General features: G+C 52.6%; 2 protein-coding genes and 1 pseudogene across 2 annotated transcripts; all 3 read right to left on the reverse strand.

Moving 5' to 3' along the window:
- LOC116914332 (cytochrome P450 2D10-like) lies at positions 1-4,698 on the reverse strand. Its single transcript, XM_032918558.1, has 9 exons — positions 4,394-4,698; positions 3,022-3,193; positions 2,618-2,770; positions 2,367-2,527; positions 1,576-1,752; positions 1,251-1,392; positions 863-1,050; positions 337-478; positions 1-237 (listed from the first exon to the last, which is right to left on the reverse strand). Exons 1-9 carry the CDS (start codon positions 4,580-4,582, stop codon positions 47-49), a joined length of 1,515 nt encoding a protein of 504 aa, XP_032774449.1. The 5' UTR covers positions 4,583-4,698; the 3' UTR covers positions 1-46.
- A 7,328-nt stretch (positions 4,699-12,026) lies between these two features.
- LOC116914321 (cytochrome P450 2D10-like) lies at positions 12,027-16,511 on the reverse strand. The gene is given in 9 exon segments (XM_032918553.1): positions 12,027-12,263; positions 12,364-12,505; positions 12,885-13,072; positions 13,273-13,414; positions 13,598-13,774; positions 14,389-14,549; positions 14,640-14,792; positions 15,043-15,214; positions 16,260-16,511. Coding segments are annotated over 9 exon segments (1,515 nt in total). The 5' UTR covers positions 16,449-16,511; the 3' UTR covers positions 12,027-12,072.
- A 4,605-nt stretch (positions 16,512-21,116) lies between these two features.
- Positions 21,117-23,996, reverse strand: LOC116890068 (annotated as a pseudogene).
- Between the last annotated feature and the right edge of the window lie 546 nt (positions 23,997-24,542).

Below are 24,542 nucleotides of genomic sequence, written 5' to 3' on the forward strand. Positions count from 1 at the left end.
GGTTTATTAAGCATGGCTCAGCTTGCCCTGTAGAGCTGGACTGGAATTAGTGTCCTTGCTCCCGTACCACAGCACAGAGCTGGTAGGGCAAGGGGGTAACTGGAAAACCAAACACGCCAAGGGTGCTGGGCCGGGGCTGTCCGGCCGGCACGGAGAAGCTGAAGCGCTGCAGGAGGCAGGTGAAGAAGAGGAAGAGCTCCATGCGGGCCAGGGGCTCCCCCAGGCATGCTCTGCGGCCTGTGGTAGGACAGGGGCTCAGTCAGTCTGGAGCCTGATTGGAGCTCCACCCTCTCAGTCACCTGGGAACAGACAGGGAGTCAGGCCCCACAGAGGTACCTGCTGAGAATGGCATGAAGGCCTCATGCTTCACAAAGTTGCCCTGGGCATCCAGGAAGTGTTCTGGATGGAAGCGGAGGGGCTTCTCCCAGACGGCCTCATCCTTCAGCACCGACGACAGGTTGATGATGAGGGTCGTCCCCTGTTAAGAGGGCACATGCATGAAGATGGACAGGGGTGGCACTGCCGAGACCCTGGTGCCCAGGATCACATGCATAACTTCTTTCCTGCACACACTGGGCTCCCTCATTCAACCTCAACCCCAGAGCCTCCCAGCACCTTGGAGGGCTCTGTAACAGAACTCCCATGGGTGGTCACCCTGGCCACTATCTCTATGTGCAGCACTGCATGTTTCCTTTGAACATTTTGATTTGACAATTCTCTTTGTTTGAAGACTCCATGGCTGCAGCCTGCATGCACTCTGGTCTTGTGACCACATTAGGAATAGGATGTCTTGAATAGGTCTTGAGCTCCTGTCCTTGTTTGATAGTGGGTCTTGATGGAATTGTGACAGGTCCATGCCTACCTTGGGGATGACGAAGTCCTGTACTTCAATGTCACAACTCGTGATGCGTGGCAAATTCAATGGAGCAATGTCCCCAAAGCGCTGTACCTCATGGATGACAGCATTGGTGTAGGGCATGTGGGCCTGGTCTGTCATCTCTGGACACCGCACCTGCCCTATGATCTCATCAATCTCTTGTTGGACTCTGCCTGGAGGGACAGCATCTCCTGAGTGAAACAGCCACTGGGGACTTCCATGTTTAACAACCATGTTAAGGGCTGAGTCCATGAGAGAAAGGTACCAGTGAGCAGCACTGGAGTTTGGGTTAAGTTAGCTCTGGGAGCCACAAGGGTCTCAAGTCATCTGGAGAGTGTGCCTCTACCTCCCTCCCAGCCCCAGCCAGGCTCACGCTGCACATCCGGGTATAGAATCATGAGCAGTAGGGCCCAGGACAGCGTGGTCGAGGTGGTCAACATCCCTGCAGTGAACAGGTCAGCCACCACCATGCGTAGGTTCTCATCATTAAAGCTGCTCCCAGGATTCCCCTTGGCCTGGCCAGGCAGAAAGGATGGGCTTAGTAGGGAGAGGAAGTCCCACCATGGCCTGCCATTGTCCCCAGAGCAGCCCAGGGGCTGAGGCACTTGGTGATACACAAGACCCCACTCTTCTGGCCTCACAGCTCACAGGACCTCAGCCCCTGTCCCCTGGCTCCATTTCCTTGGGCTATCAATCACCTTCTCCACCTCAGCCAGGAAGGCATCAGTCAAATTTCGGGGTGGCTGGGCAGGGTCCGAGGTGGTCCTGTTCTCAGCCAGCAGGTTATCCAGTAAGGCCATGAAGGTCTTCTGACCTTGGAAGACCTTGTCAGCCAGCCCTGGGATGCGCAGCAGTGCTGGGAATGCGTTAAGAACCTGTGAGAGACACAGACGGACGTCTCAGAGCTTCCTCTTCACAAAATCAGTTATTAGTGAATCATGACCGTGTATGGGGCTCCTGTGCCGCGGTGTGTGGGAACAAGTGATGGGACAATGTGTAGAGTCCATTGTCTCTATCCTACATGGGTCCCAGACATCAAACTCGGGTGGCAGGCTTGCTTGCCAGGATCCTTCCCCACCCACAATTTGGTTGGCCTCTTGGTGCTAGGGATGCTGGGCACTCACCTGGACCAGGCTCAGGTGTCAGCCTCCTTCCCAGAGCCTGTTTGTTCCCACCCATCACCTGCCTCCTCCTCAACTGTTAAATTTGCAAGAGCCACCTACAGGTTCTCACAGCCCCAGGTGAATAGAAGGACTATTCTACCCTGGGGACAAGTGCTGACTTTGCGTCTCCCAGGCAAAAGAGGGCCCATGTTCTCTCCCTTTCTGGAAATCCTGATCTTGATTCACTTCTCCTCTCCTGTCATCCAACAGTTGTCAACAGGCCTGTCCTCCTGCAGTTGACCTCCCCCACAGCTTTGGTGCACAGCTTCCTCCAGCGAAGAAGGACCGCACACAAGTGGCTCTGTAGGCTGCCCTGAACCTCCCACCTCAGGAATGAAACCAGAGACTTCTGTCAAACTGTCTTCCAATAGTGTCATCATCCTGATGAGGTAAGGGTCTTCATATTCAAAGCGACGGGCAAAAATGAGGGATGCGATCACATTACACAAGGCTTTGTTCAGCATGGCCTTGGGATTGATGGACCGCCCTGGGAGTGGAGATGGAGTGGAGATACAAGCAAATCAATGGACTGCCCACGTCTCCCTCTGCCCAACTGCATTCCTCACCCATCACCCACCAGCCTGGGCAGTGAAGGCATCACAGAGGTGGCCGGCCTCCTTGGTCACCCACTCCTCCAGAAATTTCTTGCCCATGCCGAAGGTGCGCAGGGTGGACGCAGAGAATCGTCTCTGCTCTCGCCATTCAGGCCCGTAAGGTGCAAGGATCACACCTGCAAACACATCTGTGTGTGAACAACGATGCCGAGCTATGCTGCCTCCTGCTCTCCCCAGTTCTCTTCTCTGGTCCGTTCTGGCCATGAGCTAACCCAATCCAGCACATGCCTTCTGGGCTGTCGTCCTCGACTTCAGTGACTTTTCCTTGAGTTTCTTGATCACGTTCCCACCCACACTCATGCCCCATGCTTCCTCTGCTCCTTGCCACAGCTCTGAAACCATCTCCACCCTCCCCATGGCCTTTCACCTTGGGATCTGGGTTTCACACCCAGGAACTTAAAGATGGGCACTGGAGGGCGGTCAGCAGTGTTCTCTCCATGAGTCACCAGCACTTCCTGCACCGCTTTCAGTCTGTTGACAATGACCATGGGCTTCCAACCCATCTGCAGGCTGAACACGTCACCATAGCGGTGTTGAAGCTGAAGTAGAGGGACAGAGCACATAGGTAGGGGAGGTCCTCACAGATCATAGAACCAGGCTCAGTGCACAACCATTGTCAAAGTGTGAGTGTGCACAGGCAGTCTCTCTCTGTCTCTCTCTGTCTCTCTCTGTCTCTCTCTCTCTCTCTCTCTCTCTCTCTCTCTCTCTCTGTGTGCGTGTGTGTCTCCCTTTCTCTCTGTCTCTTTTTCTGTTTTGTTTATGTTTACCCATGCATGTTTGTATATGTGAATGTGAATGTGTGCGTATGTGTGTGTGTATGTATGTGTGTGTTTGTGTGCATTTTGTGTATGTTTACGTATGCATTTTTGTATATGTGAATGTGAATGTGTGAGTATGTGTCTTGTGTCCGTGTGTATGAGTGTCCTTGTGTGTGTGTGTGTCCATGTGTGTGTGTTTATGTGTGTCCATGGGTGTATGAGTGTGTGTATGTGAATGTGTGTGTGTACATGTGTGTGTCCATGTGTGTCCGTGTGCGTCCGTGTGCGTGTGTTCATGTTTGTGTGTGTGTGTGTTTCCATGTGTGTGTGTCCATATGTGTATGTTTACACATGTATATTTGTGTGTATGTATTGCTATCGTCATACCTTGGTCCTCATAGATCCTGGAAAAATGTTCTTCACTGAGTTTCATCCCCAGCCTGAGGATGCCTACCACTGTGGCCTCTTACCTTTTAAGAGCAGCAAAGGAATCACAGTAGATGGGACACCCCAGCTGTGACCTTGCCAGAGCAAGAAAAATATTCTGGGACATCTTAGCCTCTCAGCCCACATGAAGAAACTCTGGTTCACTGAGATGGGAGGGAGACCATAGAACACACAGTACCAAGAGATTCAGGCAGCCACATGCCCTCCCTCTGCTCAGAGTCCTGACTGACATGGTGTAGTAGACCTCACAGCAGGTCAAGACCACCTCTCTGAAAGGATCATAAGGGAACTGGGACCTCTATGGCTGCTGTCCTGATCAAATAGACTAAACACTGCTGTCTCATCCCCCTTCACCTCCTGGACTTTGATCCCCCCGAGACTTTGCCCTAGAAAGTTCCAGTGGCTGCCACAAAAACATTGCTAAGCCTCTCCCCTCTTGGGGACCCGGATCCTTGTCTGACTTGTGGCTGAAGCCCCACTATTTGCCACTTATATACCATAACCCCAGTCACCATCCACCACTAAGTCCCTCACCTTGTACACGCTGTATGGCATGTTACTGGGGTCCACCTGCAGCAGGTTGCCCAGCACAGGCCACGGCACAGGGCCTGGAGGGTAGCGAGAAGTCCAGCGCTGGCGCCGGTGCATCAGGTCCACCAGTAATATGAAGATGACTGTGAATATGGCCATGGGCCACAGGCCAGTCCCATTCAGCAGCTCCATGGCTGCCCTGCTGCTGCCCAGGCTCCCAAAGACCAATGACCAACACTCAATACAGCACCTAGAATCAGGGAGTCCCAATCTTGGAGCCTGTCCCCTTATAAAGGAGAGCCAGGGTTGTCCTTTGTCCTCTGACTCCAGGGCCAATCCTGTGTTTTGTTTGGTCAAGTGTAGGGAGGGGCCAGTGAGGTTCAGTTCCTACGGAGCTGAGCATTGTGATTCTTTTGGGCTGAGCATGGTAGGCAGATGTCCAGTGGACCCCTGCTTCACGATGGATGGCCTGATCATTGCCTGTGGAACAATCGTCTGGTATGCTACCCATGAAGAGCCGAGGGAGCTTGAGAACATTGCCTTAGAGGGGAATGAGACCTTCTAGACCTTAATGGAGCTCTTGGTCAGCAGGACATGAGGGGTGACTGTCATCCAGTCCCTGGCTTTCCTGGGTGTGTGTGCAGTGGGAGGATGTCTCCTGCCTTGAGGAAAAGAGGGTGGAGCACCTACAGGCAAGGGAAGGGCAGTGGGGGAAGGCAGGTAGAGCTCCTATGGCAGAGGAAGGGCCAGGGGAGAGCGAAGCCCTAGTCCCTGTGGGTGAGTGAGGCCCAGTGTGGCAGGGCAGCTGGAGCATGCGCCATCTTCAGTACACATCTGTGGTCATCCAGTTGGTCAGGCAGCAAGACGCACAACATGGGATTTCTCAGACCCAGTGTGAGGGAGCTTAGAAATGGTCTGAGGATCTTGGGGAGTCCCTAAGTTGGCCCAAGAGGCCAGGATGTCACATGCTGGCCTCTGAGTCTTATTCACCCTCTGTTTCATGGTGGGTTAGTCTCTCCTGACAACAGTCTTCCACATGGAGAGAGGTAAGGTAATTTCCTCCTCATGCCTGAGGCCCGTGGTCAGGTTAGGCAGCCATGAGGAAAGCAGAGAGATGACTCTGAGCCGTCTAACAATGGTGCCCGTGTGCTGGGCAGTGCTGGGCACCACACATGGCCGCTCACCATTCACTAGGGCCAGTGACCGTGCAGGCCCTGTCCTTGCTGGATCCCAGCCTCTGCAGATCTAAGGCTCAGACGTCCCCGTGCAATCCAGGCAGCCTCTCTGTGCTGCACGATCAGTGTGGCAGGATGGAGGCAGGGGATGAGCACAGACCACACCATGCAGCCCAACAGCTAGGACTGTACTCGGGTCTCCCCCTTCTGCTGCCCAGGGTACCTCTGTCCTGACCACTGCTAGGGCCCCTGGGTGACTCCATGCTGATTGCTGACCTGAAGCCTCCACGTCTGCTCTTCCTCTTCCTGTCCATGATCCTTGGCTCTGCACAACCCAGTTTCCCTAGAACTGCTCCAAAGATGGGGGCCACGACAAGGGTCTTTTTTGAGGCCCAACATGGCCTGAAAGGAGACCTGTGTGGGAGTCAGGACACCAGAATGGATCCTGGTCAGAAAGGGGGTTGGGGAGTCAACTTGCTCAGTTCACTGACAGAGTCAGATGCTGGGTTCCTCCTGGTTGGCTCCTGGACCCGTGAGGGTAGCTTCAGGTGCCTGGTGCTTATACCTGGGGGTCAGCAGTGGGACAACCTATTTGGTCCCTCATCTCTACCCGTCTGTGTCACATATGACATGATCAAAGGGAAGCAGCATTGTTGACTGGGTGCAGGCCTCAGTGGAGGATGGATTTTCCTGCATCATGTAAGTGAGCCCTTGTGAGGTAAATGTGCAGACACGTGCAGGATTTCACACACGGTGTGCTGTAATGAGTTTCCTCTGTCTCCAGCTCTTGCGAAAAGACTGGATGCTCTGCTAACCCTCTTCCTGCCAGCACTGTTAGCTTTGTTCCCTGTTTATATGCTCTCAGCCATGAGATCAACTGTGGTCTGTCGGGATCACGTGACTTTAGGAGAATGGTGTCTGCATATTTATGTCTCCAGCTGGCCTTGAGTCCCTGGTCGTCAAGGGCCAGCGGTGCTCCTAGGTTTGCAGTTCTCTACACACAGGTCTACAGATACTCGCTCGCTGTCCTTTGGACTCCCTGGAAATGGTCAGATGCAACCTGGGCACGCTGCTCCTGGACTCTGTCCTGTGCACCATTTATTTCCCTTTCCTGCCCTCTATCTGCCTCATGTTGTTGAAATGATGACCAGCAGTAAGTGTCCGAGCCATCTCCAGGTCTTCCGTTTTTCCCTAGGCATTGTGGAGTGGGATGTCACTGAGTGGTAGAGCCATGACTCTTGAGTGCTGCCTTGGGAAAGCTTAGGTTGGACAAAGGATGGCGGAGTTTGGCTAGGTTTGGTGACACTTTCATGCTGAGGTGGTAACTGTGCCCCTCATGGTGTGAGGCCACAGGGGGACTGTGTCCGTCACCATGGTCTGCTCCGTATGACATCTCAAACCACAGATCCATTGCTTGAGCTGCACGTTTGGTGAGTAACAAAATGCCAAGACTTGTAAGTATTTTGACTTAACCTCCATGGTATACAATGAGAAAATAGTTACAAGACAGAAATGAAAGGGAAGGGATGGAAAGGTACAGCATCAGTTCCCAGACTGAGACTGACCAGGAAGAGACAAGTGTAGCTCTACAAACAAATGGTCACGAACCCAACAATCTACGAGAATTGAGGCAGATGTGCATTGCATTTTAGAGCTTTAAAACTCTTCACCTTAGTTGAAGAGGACATTTTGAGACATGGTGCAGTAATGAGAGGCAGCCTCTCCCCAACAAAGCATCCATGCGTTTTGTTATTGTGACTTCCTGTTGTGTTCAGGTGGATGCCGGGATGTGTGCTGGACCACACAAGGCTGAAGGACTCGTAGTAGAACCATGGAGAGCTGCCTCGCACAGGAATCTGTAGAACCTGCTGCTCCCTGAACAGTAAAGGAAATGTTTGTGGTTAGAGTTATGGGAGAGGCTAGGATAGCAGAGTTTGGCAAGACCGAGGCAGTAGACATTGTAGAAGACGCAGTGGAAAAGGAGAGTACTTGTTGTTGTAACTTGGTCGTGCTACATTTGTTCAAATTGTTCATAAATACCACAGGCAAAGGGTGAACAGGCCCTTTCTAAGCCAGAGACATGCTCTGCAGGGTCAGGGAGAGGTCAGGCAGGGAGAACTGGCCATTTGATGGGCTCTGGAGGAACTTGTGGAGGTGGTCTCTGTGACTGTGGTGTCTGTGGGAACTTAGACGGAAGAGGAGGCCACGGTGGTGTCCTGCAGAATGCAGTAGATCAGTCTGCAGTGATGTCTATGCTATGGCAGTAGAGGGGCTGTGGTGATGGGACACCAGGATATGGAAATCAAAGTGCTGTATGCAGTGCAGGTGGAAGAAGATATGGTGGCGAAAATAAAGGAGGAGATATTGGCCAAGGAATCTGTGGGGGGAGACCATAGGGATTTTGAAAATTAGAGTGGATCAGAGCAATCAAATTATGGAGTCAGGAGGGAGTCAGTGTCAGTGGAGCACACTCAGCAGTCCCTGTGGTGCTGGCTGCGGACCTGGTGGTGCCATGTTGGCAAACAATGGAAGATGGATCTCTGAGTTCAAGGCCAGCCTGGCCCACATAGGGATTTCCAGGGCAGCCCGGGAGACCCTGTGATGAACAGGATCTTCCCTGCTGCTGTGGAATGAGGCTATAAATCTCATTTCAGTAGTGAAATGGACACAGGACAAGCATGTGGAATTTAGCAACACCGTTGTTAAACAACCAGAGGGTCAAACTGCAAAAGAAATGGGACAACTTGAGGTGAACGCAAACAATATAACACAACAACCACGAAATGGACCATCAAGTCTCCTGCCCATCCAAAAGGTTAGCGGTGTGACTAGCATGCGCCCAACCCTGGGTTCAACCTCTAGGCCCAGGAAAACACAAGTACAGAAAAACCAGAAGAAGAAACAACCGGACTGGATCCGGTCTGGCGTCTCTGTGTTTCTATTGCTGGGATCCCACACAACCCGGGGAGAAAAGGGTTTGTTTCATCTTAGAGTTTATAATGCCATCCCTTAGGGGAGACAGGGCCTGGGACCTAAGGCAGCAACCAATGCAGAGACCAGGGAGGACTGCTGGATGATCGCTGGTCAGTCTTGTTTCTTATATCATTCCTGACTATCTGCCCTCCCATGGTGGTCACCCACAGGAGGCTGTGCCCTCCCACAGCACCCATCAATCAAGAAAATGAATGCACCACAGGCCAGACTGCTGGGGGCATCTTCTCAATCTTGCGTCTCTCTTCTCGGAGGACTCTAGCTGGTGTCCTGCTGATAGGACTGGCACAAGCAGAGACAGCAGGCGGTGTGTGTGTGTGTGTGTGTGTGTGTGTGTGTGTGTGTGTGTGCGTGTGCGCATGCGTGCTTATGACAGTTCACAAGGACATTAAGAAGAGGACCTCTTGGTGGATGATGTGGGAGGAGTTGGGCGAGCAAAGGAATAGTCAAAATACATCATACGGAAAACCAATTTTTTAGCCAGAGGGTGGTAGTGTGTGTCTTTAATTCCAGCACTTGGGCACCGAGGTAGGCAGATCTGAGTTTGAGGCTGGCTTTGTCCACACAGTGAGTTCTAAAACAGCCATGGCTACCCAGCAAAATTCTGTCTAAAAAAATAACATAACAAAACAAATAAATAATAAGACCCCCTACACCCATACAATTCCTTCAAAAGCAGAGAGGGGAGAAAAGCCCCATGGCTGTTTGCGTCAATGATGCAGCCCAATGGTAAAGCATTTGTTTATAGCACTGTTAAGACCAGGTGTTGAAGGCTGCCTGTCCGTTTATTTGGGTCTCAGCCCCATGGACAGGCACAGGATGGCTTCTTTCCCATTCAAGGTTAATCAGATGCCAGGGCAGGACCATGCAGGAGCAGGGGAAAGGGATTCTCAAACCCTGCCTGTTCCTCCTTTGTGCCAGGGCTGCATTCTCTGCCCTCTTGTGGCTACTGAGAGACAGCTCAGCCCATAGGACTGACCTTCACTACCCACAGCATCCCTGGACGATGGACTGGGACCCTAGAACCTGGAAAAGTGGTGACATCTGTAGTGTGGCTGCTGGGCATGGCTGTGGGGCGTGCACCCTCTTGGTTCTATTGGCGGGATGTCAGAATGTAGAGCGGTTCCGGAAAGCAGTAGAGAAGATCCAAAACACGCAGAACAAAGGAAGGAGAAAAACCTCCAAAGGAACAGTGGATCTAAGTAAGGACAGTAAGGAGCCACAGTGCGTGCTCCAGGAAAGCTGCTTCTGACACCACATCCAGGGGACAGCGGGGAGGGGCTGCAGACATGGTCCAGGGAGTAGAGGTCTCACTGGGGAGGCACAAAGGCCTGAGTTCAGATCCTAGCACCTATGCACACCTTGGTTTGTTGCTGTGTGAGAGTAACCAGAGCACTGGGGACAGGGATTGGTGCATCCTGGGAACTCATTGGCCAGCCAGTCTACCTGAAAGGATGAACTTCATGTTCTCAAATAGTAAAGGTGAAGGGCGCATTGGAAGACACGTGACATTGGCTTCTCCTGTCCTCATGTAGGTGTACAGCCTGTAGCATCATTGTGTGTGTGTGTGTGTGTGTGTGTGTGTGTGCTCATGTGCATGCAGACACAAACACACACATACACACATTCATACACACACACACCAAACATGCAGACACACACACACACGCTCACACACACACACACACACACACACACTCATACACACACACACACGAAACATGCAGGCACACACACTGGCACACACAGATAGAAACACATATACATACATGGACACACACAGATATACCCACACACAGACACATGCATTAACACATACAGAGATGGACATACACACAGAAGAACACATAAGACATGCACATACAGATACTCTCACACACAGAGACAGACACTAGATCACACAGATACAATATGCATACGGACACATGCATATTCACACGTGCACAAACAGACATATGTATACATGCATGGATTCATAACATATATACATGCCAATGCACACAAACTTACACCACACCCACACACACACATGCCTGCACACAAACATACCTATCCCACAGTATATGCCTACATAATAAACACATGAACACACACAAATACACTCTTGGGTATGGTGCACTTGAATGTTCTGACTGAGAGTACAGAAGGCCCTGAGATCGATCCCCAACACCACAGGAAATCCACTGGTAACGCTGGTGAATATTAGTGATACCTGACTGAAATAAAACAAAACGACGCTCAGACGAACGCATCAAGCTGCCTGGTGTGGCAGGGAGTGTAGCCATGGCCGTAGAGCAACCTCAGCTGCGGGAGCTCTGTCTGCACATTCCAGGACAAGGGCCTGAGTCCTGTCAGGCTGAGGGAGACCTTGCCTGAGAGCCGGGACACGCTGACAGCAGTGTCTCTGCACAGCTGGGGCTGAGGGCCGTGTGGCACCATTTACACCTGCAACAGGGGTTTGGGCAAGTGGACCCCTGGTTGCCTGAGTGTGACTTGGAGCTTGTGGAGACAGGGTAGCCATTCGGGTGATCCATCTCTGTGGCACCAAAAAAGCCCCTGGACAGTGAGGCTCACTGAGGTCCCCTGTGGGACGTGTCCTCAGCCTGAGTCACACTGGTGACTGGGAGTCCAACCCTCTGACACATCTGACAGATAGCTGGGAGTGTGCAGACACCCTGAGCTCTGCTGTCACTTTGCCTGCTGCTGCTTTGCTTCTGTTATTTCTCTGCAGTCACCACTGTGAGGACAGCAGCCTTCCTGTCTCTCGGAGCCTTTCCAGGCACTCATGGCACCACAGGGTCTTGGGGACTACCATGTCATGTCTGCAGACAGGAGCAGTGCTGAGTCTTAGTGGAAGCCTGTTATATCTGTCCTTGAGACCCATGGAGACCTGACCTCTGCCTGCAGTCTGTCACCACCCTGGTCACCAATGGCAGGCCTTGGTGGGTAACACAGGGTAAGTTGTTACTCCTGAACACAGCCTACCTTTTCATTTTCTTCCTTGCTCCTCCCTTTCTCCCTCCCTCCTTCCTGTCTGTCTTCTTTGCACTTCCTCTTCATAGCTCTGGTTTGGTTTCACCAGGCTGTCCTTGTTGTATGGCCCAGGCTGACCTAGGCCTTGCTGTATATCCCAGGAAAGCTCCACATACAGGATCCTCCTGATTTGGGCTCTTGGGTGCTGAACCTGCAGCCTGTGCCCGTGGACCAGGCTCAGCACACGGCACAGCACTCACGTTGTCCCTTAGAGAGGAATGAGGCCGGTGGCAAAGTTTGGTTGGAGGCGGTGGTGTGAGGACCCAGCAGAGACAGGGCTGGGTTGAAGCAGAAAACAGCAGCAGCCTCAAGACTGGTTTATTTATTTATTTATTTTTTTTGGTTCTTTTTTTTCGGAGCTGGGGACCGAACCCAGGGCCTTGCGCTTCCTAGGTAAGCGCTCTACCACTGAGCTAAATCCCCAGCCCCTCAAGACTGGTTTATTAAACGTGGCTCAGCTTGCCCTGTAGAGCTGGACTGGAATTAGTGTCCTTGCTCCCGTACCACAGCACAGAGCTGGTAGGGTAAGGGGGCAACTGAAAAACCAAAGTCGCCAAGGGTGCTGGGCCGGGGCTGTCCGGCCGGCAATGAGAAACTGAAGCGCTGCAGGAGGCAGGTGAAGAAGAGGAAGAGCTCCATGCGGGCCAGGGGCTCCCCCAGGCATGCTCTGCGGCCTGTGGTGGGACAGGGGCTCAGTCAGTCTGGGGCCTGATTGGAGCTCCACCCTCCCAGCCACCCTGGGAATAGTCAGGGAGTCAGGCCCCACCGAGGTACCTGCTGAGAATGGCATGAAGGCCTCATGCTTCACGAAGTTGCCCTGGGCATCCAGGAAGTGTTCTGGATGGAAGCGGAGGGGCTTCTCCCAGACGGTCTCATCCTTCAGCACGGAGGACAGGTTGATGATGAGGGTCGTCCCCTGTTAAGAGGGCACATGCATGAAGATGGACAGGGGTGGCACTGCCGAGACCCTGGTGCCCAGGATCACATGCATAACTTCTTTCCTGCACACACTGGGCTCCCTCATTCAACCTCAACCCCAGAGCCTCCCAGCACCTTGGAGGGCTCTGTAACAGATCTCCCATGGGTGGTCACCCTGGCCATTATCCCTGTGTGCTGCACTCCGCGTGTACTTTGGACATTTTCGTTTGACAATTCTCTTTGTTTGAAGACTCCATGGCTGCAGCCTGCATGCACTCTGGTCTTGTGACCACATTAGGAATAGGATGTAGTGGTCTTGAGCTCCTGTCCTTGTTTGATAGTGGATCTTGATGGAATTGTGACAGGTCCATGCCTACCTTGGGGATGATGAAGTCCTGCACTTCAATGTCACAACTCGTGATGCGTGGCAAATTCAATGGAGCAATGTCCCCAAAGCGCTGTACCTCATGGATGACAGCATTGGTGTAGGGCATGTGGGCCTGGTCTGTCATCTCTGGACACCGCACCTGCCCTATGACCTCATCAATCTCTTGTTGGACTCTGCCTGGAGGGACAGCATCTCCTGAGTGAAACAGCCACTGGGGACTTCCATGTTTAACAACCATGCTAAGGGCTAAGTCCATGAGAGAAAGATACCAGTGAGCAGCACTGGAGTTTGGGTTAAATTAGCTCTGGGAGCCACAAGGGTCTCAAGTCATCTGGAGAGTGTGCCTCTATCTCCCTCCCAGCCCCAGCCAGGCTCACGCTGCACATCCGGGTATAGAATCATGAGCAGTAGGGCCCAGGTCAGTGTGCTGGAGGTGGTCACCATCCCTGCCGTGAACAGGTCAGCCACCACCATGCGTAGGTTCTCATCATTAAAGCTGCTCTCAGGATTCCCCTTGGCCTGGCCAGGCAGAAAGGATAGGCTCAGTAGGGAGAGGAAGTCCCACCATGGCCTCCCATTGTCCCCAGAGCAGCCCAGGGGCTGAGACACTTGGTGATACACAAGACCCCACTCTTCTGGCCTCACAGCTCACAGGACCTCAGCCCCTGGCCCCTGGCTCCATTTCCTTGGGCTGCCAATCACCTTCTTCACCTCAGCCAGGAAAGCATCAGTCAGATTTCGGGGTGGCTGGGCAGGGTCCCAGGCGGTCCTGTTCTCAGTTAGCAGGTTATCCAGTAAGGCCATGAAGGTCTTCTGACTTTGGAAGACCTTGTCAGCCAGCCCTGGGATGCGCAGCAGTGCTGGGAACGTGTTAAGAACCTGTGAGATACACAGACAGACGTCTCAGAGCTTCCTCTTCACAAAATTAGTTATTAGTGAATCCTGATCGTGTATGGGGATCGTGCGCCCCAGTGTGTGGGAACAAGTGATGGGACAATGTGTAGAGTCCATTGTCTCTATCCTACATGGGTCCCTGACATCAAACTCGGGTGGCAGGCTTGCTTGCCTGGATCCTTACCCACCCACAATTTGGTTCGCCTCTGGGTGCTAGGGATGCTGGGTGCTCACCTGGACCAGGCTCAGGTGCCAGCCTCCTTCCCAGAGCCTGTTTGTTCCCACCATCACCTGCCTCCTCCTCAACTGTTAAATTTGCAAGCGCCACCTACAGGCTCTCACAGTCCCAGGTGAATAGAAGGACTGTTCTACCCCAGGGACAACTGCAGGATTTGAGTCTTCCAGGCTAAAAGAGGGCCCATGTTCTCCCCCTTTCTGGAAATCCTGATCTTGATTCACTTCTCCACTCCTGTCATCCAACAGTTGTCAATGGGCCTGTCCTCCTGCAGTTGCCCTCTCCCACAGCCTTGGCACACAGCTTCCTCCAGCGAAGAAGGACCGCACACAAGTGGCTCTGTAGGCTGCCCTGAACCTCTCACCTCAGGAATGAAACCAGAGACTTCTGTCAAACTGTCTTCCACTAGTGTCAGCATCCTGATGAGGTTAGGGTCTTCATATTCAAAGCGACGGGCAAAAATGAGGGATGCGATCACATTACACAAGGCTTTGTTCAGCATGGCCTTGGGATTGATGGACCGCCCTGGGAGTGGAGATGGAGTGGAGATACAAGCAAATCAATGGACTGCCCACGTCTCCCTCTGCCCAACTGCATTCCTCACCCATCACCCACCAGCCTGGGCAGTGAAGGCATCACAGAGGTGTCCGGCCTCCTTGGTCACCCACTCCTCCAGAAATTTCTTGCCCATGCCGAAGGTGCGCAGGGTGGACACAGAGAATCACCTCTGCTCTCGCCACTCAGGCCCGTAAGATGCAAGGACCACACCTGCAAACACATCTGTGTGTGAACAACGATGCCGAGCTATGCTGCCTCCTGCTCTCCCCAGTTCTCTTCTCTGGTCCGTTCTGGCCATGAGCTAACCCAATCCAGCACATGCCTTCTGGGCTGTCGTCCTGGATTCAGTGACTTTTCCTTGAGTTTATTGATCACGTTCCCACCCACACTCATGCCCCGTGCTTTCTCTGCTCCTTGCCATATCTCTGAAATGATCTCCACCCTCCCCATGGCCTTTCACCTTGGGATCTGGGTTTCACACCCAGGAACTTAAAGATTGGCACTGGAGGGCGGTCAGCAGTGTCCTCTCCATGAGTCACCAGCACTTCCTGCACCGCTTTCAGTCTGTTGACAATGACCATGGGCTTCCAACCCATCTGCAGGCTGAACACGTCACCATAGCGGTGTTGAAGCTGAAGTAGAGGGACAGAGCACATAGGTAGGGGAGGTCCTCACAGATCATAGAACCAGGCTCAGTGCACAACCATTGTCAAAGTGTGAGTGTGCACAGGCAGTCTCTTTCTCTCTCTCTTTCTCTCTCTCTCTCTCTTTACGCATGCATGTTCGTATATGTGAATGTGAATATGTGTGTATATGTGTGTATGTGTGTGTGTGTGTGTGTGTGTGTGTGTGCATTTTGTGTATGTTTACCCAGGAATGTTTGTATATGTGAAAGTGATTGTGTGTGTGTTTGTGTGTGTCCTTGTGTATGTGTGTCCCTGTGTGTGTCCATGTGTGTGTGTGTGTTTGTATAAGTGAGTGTAGTGTATATGTGTGTGTACATGTGTCTGGGTGTGTCTGTGTGTGTGTGAGTGTGTGTATGTTTATACATGTATATTTGTGTGTATGTATTGCTTATCGTCATACCTTGGTCCTCATAGATCCTGGAAAAATGTTCTTCAGTGAGTTTCATCCCCAGCCTGAGGATGCCTACCACTGTGGCCTCTTACCTTTTAAGAGCAGCAAAGGAATCACAGTAGATGGGACACCCCAGCTGTGACCTTGCCAGAGCAAGAAAAATATTCTGGGACATCTTAGCCTCTCAGCCCACATGAAGAAACTCTGGTTCACTGAGATGGGAGGGAGACCATAGAACACACAGTACCAAGAGATCCAGGCAGCCACATGCCCTCCCTCTGCTCAGGGTCCTGACTGGCACGGTGTAGTAGACCTCACAGCAGGTCAAGACCACCTCTCTGAAAGGATCATAAGGGAACTGGGACCTCTATGGCTGCTGTCCTGATCAAATAGACTGAACACTGCTGTCTCATCCCCCTTCACCTCCTGGACTTTGACCCCCGAGTTTGCCCTAGAAATTTCCAGTGGCTGCCACAAAAACATTGCTAAGCCTCTCCCCTCTTGGGGACCCGGATCCCTGTCTGACTTGTGGCTCGACCCCCACTATGTGCCACTTTGGATACCATAACCCCAGTCATCATCCACCACTAAGTCCCTCACCTTGTACACGCTGTATGGCATGTTACTGAGGTCCACCTGCAGCAGGTTGCCCAGCACAGGCCAGGGCACAGGGCCTGGAGGGTAGCGAGAAGTCCAGCGCTGGCGCCGGTGCATCAGGTCCACCAGTAATATGAAGATGACTGTGAATATGGCCATGGGCCACAGGCCAGTCCCATTCAGCAGCTCCATGGCTGCCCTGCTGCTGCCCAGGCTCCCAAAGACCAATGACCAACACTCAATACAGCACCTAGGATCAGGAAGTCCCAAGCTTGGAGCCTGTCCCCTTATAAAGGAGAGCCAGGGTTGTCCTTTGTCCTCTGCCTCCAGGGCCAATCCTGTGTTTTGTTTGGTCAAGTGTAGGGAGGGGCCAGTGAGGTTCAGTTCCTACCAGAGCTGAGCATTGTGATTCTTTTGGGCTGAGCATGGTAGGCAGATGTCCAGTGGACCCCTGCTTCAAGATGGATGGTCTGATCATTGCCTGTGGAACAATCGTCTGGTATGCTACCCACGAAGAGCCGAGGGAGCTTGAGAACATTGCCTTAGAGGGGAATGAGACCTTCTAGACCTTAAGGGAGCTCTTGGTCGGCAGGACATGAGGGGTGACTGTCATCCAGTCCGTGGCTTTCCTGGGTGTGTGTGCAGTGGGAGGATGTCTCCTGCCTTGAGGAAAAGAGGGTGGAGCACCTACAGGCAAGGGAAGGGCAGTGGGGGAAGGGCAGGTAGAGCTCCTATGGCAGAGGAAGGGCCAGGGGAGAGCGAAGCCCTAGTCCCTGTGGGTGAGTGAGGCCCAGTGTGGCAGGGCAGCTGGAGCATGCGCCATCTTCAGTACACATCTGTGGTCATCCAGTTGGTCAGCAGCAAACGCACAACATGGGATTTCTCAGACCCAGTGTGAGGGAGCTTAGAAATGGTCTGAGGATCTTTTTTTTTTAAAAAATATTTTATTTATCTATTATATATGAGTACATTGTAGCTGTCTTCAGACACACCAGAAGAGGGCATTGGATCTCATTACAGATGGTTGTGAGCCACCATGTGGTTGCTGGGATTTGAACTCAGGACCTCAGGAAGAACAGTCGGTGCTCTTAACCACTGAGCCATCTCTCCAGCCCCATGATCTGAGAATCTTGAGGAGTCCCTAAGTTGGTCCAGGATGTCACATGCTGGCCTCTGAGTCTTATTCGCCCTCTGTTTCATGGTGGGTTAGTCTCTCCTGGCAACAGTCTTCCACATGGAGAGAGGTAAGGTAACTGCAAAAGAAATCGAACAACTTGAGGTGAGTGCAAACAATATAACACAACAACCACAAAATGGACCATCAAGTCTCCTGCCCATCCAAAAGGTTAGCGGTGTGACTAGCATGCTCCCAACCCTGGGTTCAACCCATAGCCCAGGAAAACACAAGTACAGAAAAACCAGAAGAAGAAACAACCGGACTGGATCCGGACTGGCGTCTCTGTGTTTCTATTGCTGGGATCCCACACAACCCGGGGAGGAAAGGGTTTGTTTCAGCTTAGAGTTTATAATGCCATCCCTTAGGGGAGACTGGGACTGCAACCTAAGGCAGCAACCAATGCAGAGACCAGGGAGGACTGCTGGATGATCGCTGGTCAGTCTTGTTTCTTATATCATTCCTGACTACCTGCCCACCCATGGTGGTCACCCACAGGAGGCTGTGCCCTCCCACAGCACCCATCAATCAAGAAAATGAATGCACCACAGGCCAGACTGCTGGGGGCATCTTCTCAATAGTGCATCTCTCTTCCCAGAGGACTCTAGCTGGTGTCCTGCTGATAGGACTGGCACAAGCAGAGACAGCAGGCGGGGTGTGTGTGTGTGTGTGTGTGTGTGTGTGTGTGTGTGTGTGTGCGCGCGTGAGTGTGCGCATGCGTGCTTATGACAGTTCACAAGGACATTAAGAAGAGGACCTCTTGGTGGATTATCTGGGAGGAGTTGGGGGAGCAAAGGAATAGTCAAAATACATCATACGGAAAACCAATTTTTCTTTACCCAGAGGATGGTGGCGTGTGTCTTTAATTCTAGCACTTGGGCACTGAGGTAGGCAGATCTGAGTTTGAGGCTGGCTTGGTCTACAGAGTGAGTTCTAAAACAGCCATGGCTACACAGCAAAATTCTGTCTCAGAAAAATAACATAACAAAACAAATAAATAATAAGACCCCCTACACCCATACAATTCCTTCAAAAGCAGAGAGGGGAGAAAAGCCCCATGGCTGTTTGCATTAATGATGCAGCCCAATGGTAAAGCATTTGTTTATAGCACTTTAAAGGCCAGGCTTTGAAGGCTCCCTGTCCATTAATTTGGGTCTCAGCCCCATGGGCAGGCACAGGATGGCTTCTTTCCCATTCAAGGTTAATCAGATGCCAGGGCAGGACCATGCAGGAGCAGGGGAAAGGGGTCCTCAAACCCTGCCTGTTCCTCCTTTGTGCCAGGGCTGCATTCTCTGCCCTCTTGTGGCTACTGAGAGACAGCTCAGCCCATAGGACTGACCTTCACTCCCCACAGCATCCCCGGATGATGGACTGGGACCCTAGAACTATAAAAGTGGTGACATCTGTAGTGTGGCTGCTGGGGAGGGCTGTGGGGCATACACCCTCTTGGTTCTATTGGCGGGATGTCAGATTGTAGAGCGGTTCCGGAAAGCAGTAGAGAAGATCCAAAACACGCAGAACAAAGGAAGGAGAAAAACCTCCAAAGGAACAGTCGATCTAAGTAAGGACAGTAAGGAGCCACAGTGCGTGCTCCAGGAAAGCTGCTTCTGACACCACATCCAGGGGACAGGAGGCAAGGGGCTGCAGACATGGTTCAGGGAGTAGAGGTCTTGCTGGGGAGGCACAAAGGCCTGAGTTCAGATCCTAGCACCTATGCACACCTTGGTTTGTTGCTGTGTGAGAGTAACCACAGCACTGGGGGCAGGGACTGGTGCATCCTGGGAACTCATTGGCCAGCCAGTCTACCTGAAAGGATGAACTTCATGTTCTCAAATAGTAAAGGTGAAGGGCGCATTGGAAGACACGTGACATTGGCTTCTCCTGTCCTCATGTAGGTGCACAGGCCGTAGCATCATTGTGTGTGTGTGTGTGTGTGTGTGTGTGTGTGTGCGTGTGTGCTCATGTGCATGCAAACACACACACACACATACACACACTCATACACACACACCAAACATGCAGACACACACACACACTCTCTCTCACACACACACACACACACACACACTCATACACACACACACAGGAAACATGCAGGCACACACACTGGCACACACAGATAGAAACACATATACATACATGGACACACACAGATATACCCACACACAGACACATGCATAAACACATACAGAGATGGACATACACACATAAGAACACATAAGACGTGCACATACAGATACTCTCACACACAGAGACAGACACTAGATCACACAGATACAATATGTATACGGACACATGCATATTCACACGTGCACAAACAGACATATGTATACATGCATGGATTCATATCATATATACATGCCAATGCACACAAACTTATACCACACGCACACACACAGACGCCTGGACACAAACATACTTATGCCACAGTATTATGCCTACATAATAAACACATGAACACACACAAATATACTCTTGGGTATAGTGCACTTGAGTGTTCTGACTGAGAGTACAGAAGGCCCTGAGATCGATCCCCAACACCACAGGAAATCCAATGGTAACGCTCGTGAATATTAGTGATGCCTGACTGAAATAGAACAAAACGATGCTCAGATGAACGTGTCAACCTGCCTGGTGTGGCAGGGAGTGTGGCCAGGGCCGTAGAGCAACCTCAGCTGGGGGAGCTCTGTCTTCACATTCCAGGACAAGGGCCTGAGTCCTGTCAGGCTGAGGGAGATCTTGCCTGAGAGCCAGGACACGCTGACAGCAGTGTCTCTGCACAGCTGGGGCTGAGGGCCGTGTGGCACCATTTACACCTGCAACAGGGGTTTGGGCAAGTGGACCCCTGGTTGCCTGAGTGTGACTTGGAGCTTGTGGAGACGGGGGAAGCCATGGGGTGCTCATCCCTGTGGCACCCACCAAGCCCCTGGACAGTGAGGCTCACTGAGGTCCCCTGTGGGACGTGTCCTCAGCCTGAGTCACACTGGTGACTGGGAGTCCAACCCTCTGACACATCTGACAGACAGCTGGGAGTGTGCAGACACCCTGAGCTCTGCTGTCACTTTGCCTGCTGCTGCTTTGCTTCTGTTATTTCTCTGCAGTCACCACTGTGACGACAGCAGCCTTCCTGTCCCTGGGAGCCTTTCCAGGCACTCATGGCACCACAGGGTCTTGGGGACCACCATGTCATGTCTGCAGAGAGGAGCAGTGCTGAGTCTTAGTGGAAGCCTATTATATCTGTCCTTGAGACCCATGGAGACCTGACCTCTGCCTGCAGTCTGTCACCACCCTGGTCACCAATGGCAGGCCTTGGTGGGTAACACAGGGTAAGTTGTTACTCCTGACACAGCCTACCTTTTCATTTTCTTCCTTGCTCCTCCCTTTCTCCCTCCCTCCTTCCTGTCTGTCTTCTTTGCACTTCCTCTTCATAGCTCTGGTTTGCTTTCACCAGGCTGTCCTTGTTGTATAACCCAGGCTGACCTAGGCCTTGCTGTATATCCCAGGAAAGCTCCACATACACGATCCTCCTGATTTGGGCTCTTAAGTGCTGAACCTGCAGCCTGTGCCCGTGGACCAGGCTCAGCACACGGCACAGCACTCACGTTGTTCCTTAGAGAGGAATGAGGCTGGTGGCAAAGGTTGGTTGGAGGCGGTTGTCTGAGGACCCAGCAGAGACAGGGCTGGGGTTGAAGCAGAAAACAGCAGCAGCCTCAAGACTGGTTTATTAAACGTGGCTCAGCTTGCCCTGTAGAGCTGGACTGGAATTAGTGTCCTTGCTCCCTGCACACAGCACAGAGCTGGTAGGGAAGGGGGTAACTGGAAACCAAAGACGCCATGGGTGCTGGGCAATGTCCAGCCGCACGGAGAAGCTGAAGCGCTGCAGGAGGCAGGTGAAGAAGAGGAAGAGCTCCATGCGGGCCAGGGGCTCCCCCAGGCATGCTCTGCGGCCTGTGGTGGGACAGGGGCTCAGTCAGTCTGGGGCCTGATTGGAGCTCCACCCTCCCAGCCACCCTGGGAATAGACAGGGAGTCAGGCTCCCCAGAGGTACCTGCTGAGAATGGCATGAAGGCCTCATGCTTCACAAAGTTGCCCTGGGCATCCAGGAAGTGGTCAGGGTGGAAGTGGAGGGGCTTCTCCCAGACAGTCTCATCCTTCAGCATGGAAGACAGGTTGATGATGAGGGTCGTCCCCTGGCAGAAGGCACAGGGCATGAAGAAGGACAGGGGTGGCACTACTGAGACCCTGGTGCCCAGGATCACACGCATAACTTCTTTCCTGCACACACTGGGCTCCCTCATTCAACCTCAACCCCAGAGCCTCCCAGCACCTTGGAGGGCTCTGTAACAGAACTCCCATGGGTGGTCACCCTGGCCACTATCTCTATGTGCAGCACTGCATGTTTCCTTTGGACATTTTCATTTGACAATTCTCTTTGTTTGAAGACTCCATGGCTGCAGCCTGCATGCACTCTGGTCTTGTGACCACATTAGGAATAGGATGTAGTGGTCTTGAGCTCCTGTCCTTGTTTGATAGTGGGTCCTGATGGAATTGTGACAGGTCCATGCCTACCTTGGGGATGACGAAGTCCTGCACTTCAATGTCACAACTCGTGATGCGTGGCAAATTCAATGGAGCAATGTCCCCAAAGCGCTGTACCTCATGGATGACAGCATTGGTGTAGGGCATGTGGGCCTGGTCTGTCATCTCTTGACGCCGCACCTGCCCTATGATCTCATCAATCTCTTGTTGGACTCTGCCTGGAGGGACAGCATCTCCTGAGTGAAACAGCCACTGGGGACTTCCATGTTTAACAACCATGTTAAGGGCTGAGTCCATGAGAGAAAGGTACCAGTGAGCAGCACTGGAGTTTGGGTTGTTAGCTCTGGGAGCCACAAGGGTCTCAAGTCATCTGGAGAGTGTGCCTCTATCTCCCTCCCAGCCCCAGCCAGGCTCACGCTGCACATCCGGGTATAGAATCATGAGCAGTAGGGCCCAGTACAGCGTGGTCGAGGTGGTCACCATCCCTGCCGTGAACAGGTCAGCCACCACCATGCGTATGTTCTCATCATTAAAGCTGCTCTCAGGATTCCCCTTGGCCTGGCCAGGCAGAAAGGATGGGCTCAGTAGGGAGAGCAAGTCCCACCATGGCCTGCCATTGTCCCCAGAGCAGCCCAGGGGCTGAGACACTTGGTGATACACAAGACCCCACTCTTCTGGCCTCACAGCTCACAGGACCTCAGCCCCTGGCCCCTGGCTCCATTTCCTTGGGCTGCCAATCACCTTCTCCACCTCAGCCAGGAAAGCATCAGTCAGATTTCGGGGTGGCTGGGCAGGGTCCCAGGCGGTCCTGTTCTCAGCCAGCAGGTTATCCAGTAAGGCCATGAAGGTCTTCTGACTTTGGAAGACCTTGTCAGCCAGCCCTGGGATGCGCAGCAGTGCTGGGAACGTGTTAAGAACCTGTGAGATACACAGACAGACGTCTCAGAACTTCCTCTTCACAAAATCAGTTATTAGTGAATCCTGATCGTGTATGGGGCTCGTGCGCCGCGGTGTGTGGGAACAAGTGATAGGACAATGTGTAGAGTCCATTGTCTCTATCCTACCTGGGTCCCTGACATCAAACTCGGGTGGCAGGCTTGCTTGCCTGGATCCTTACCCACCCACAATTTGGTTCGCCTCTGGGTGCTAGGGATGCTGGGTGCTCACCTGGACCAGGCTCAGGTGCCAGCCTCCTTCCCAGAGCCTGTTTGTTCCCACCATCACCTACCTCCTCCTCAACTGTTAAATTTGCAAGCGCCACCTACAGGCTCTCACAGCCCCAGGTGAATAGAAGGACTGTTCTACCCCAGGGACAACTGCAGGATTTGAGTCTTCCAGGCTAAAAGAGGGCCCATGTTCTCTCCCTTTCTGGAAATCCTGATCTTGATTCACTTCTCCACTCCTGTTATCCAACATTTGTCAACGGGCCTGTCCTCCTGCAGTTGTCCCCCAGAAGGCCTCCCCCACAGCCCTGGCACACAGCTTCCTCCAGCGAAGAAGGACCGCACACAAGTGGCTCTGTAGGCTGCCCTGAACCTCCCACCTCAGGAATGAAACCAGAGACTTCTGTCAAACTGTCTTCCACTAGTGTCAGCATCCTGATGAGGTAAGGGTCTTCATATTCAAAGCGACGGGCAAAAATGAGAGATGCAATCACATTACACAAGGCTTTGTTCAGCATGGCCTTGGGATTGATGGACCGCCCTGGGAGTGGAGGAGATACAAGCAAATCAATGGTCTGCCCATATTTCCGTGTGCACAACTGCATTCCTCACCCATCACCCACCAGCCTGGGCAGTGAAGGCATCACAGAGGTGGCCGGCCTCCTTGGTCACCCACTTTTCCAGGGATTTCTTGCCCATGCCGAAGGTGCGCAGGGTGGACACAGAGAATCACCTCTGCTCTCGCCACTCAGGCCCGTAAGATGCAAGGACCACACCTGCAAACACATCTGTGTGTGAACAACGATGCCGAGCTATGCTGCCTCCTGCTCTCCCCAGTTCTCTTCTCTGGTCCGTTCTGGCCATGAGCTAACCCAATCCAGCACATGCCTTCTGGGCTGCCGTCCTGGATTCAGTGACTTTTCCTTGAGTTTCTTGATCACATTCCCACCCACACTCATGCCCCATGCTTCCTCTGCTCCTTGCCACAGCTCTGAAACGATCTCCACCCTCCCCATGGCCTTTCACCTTGGGATCTGGGTTTCACACCCAGGAACTTAAAGATGGGCACTGGAGGGCGGTCAGCAGTGTCCTCTCCATGAGTCACCAGCACTTCCTGCACCGCTTTCAGTCTGTTGACAATGACCATGGGCTTCCAACCCATCTGCAGGCTGAACACGTCACCATAGTGGTGTTGAAGCTGAAGTAGAGGGACAGAGCACATAGGTAGGGAGGTCCTCACAGATCATAGAACCAGGCTCAGTGCACAACCATTGTCAAAGTGTGAGTGTGCAGGCAGTCTCTCTCTCTCTCTCTCTCTCTCTCTCTCTCTCTCTCTCTCTCTCTCTCTGTCTCTCTCTCTGTCTCTCTCTCTCTGTCTCTGTCTCTCTCTCTCTGTGTGTGTGTGTGTGT

This window comes from Rattus rattus, chromosome 1, assembly GCF_011064425.1.
Source record: "Rattus rattus isolate New Zealand chromosome 1, Rrattus_CSIRO_v1, whole genome shotgun sequence".
Classification (NCBI taxonomy): Eukaryota; Metazoa; Chordata; class Mammalia; order Rodentia; family Muridae; genus Rattus; species Rattus rattus.

Excerpts from the sequence above, each read along its gene's own strand:
- LOC116914332 (XM_032918558.1), bottom strand. The coding sequence starts at position 4,582 with ATGGAGCTGCTGAATGGGACTGGCCTGTGGCCCATGGCCATATTCACA. Across the intron at positions 2,528-2,617 it reads TGCCTTCACTGCCCAGGCTG|GGCGGTCCATCAATCCCAAG; the intron begins GTGGGTGATGGG and ends CTCCACTCCCAG. Across the intron at positions 479-862 it reads AGGACTTCGTCATCCCCAAG|GGGACGACCCTCATCATCAA; the intron begins GTAGGCATGGAC and ends CCCTCTTAACAG.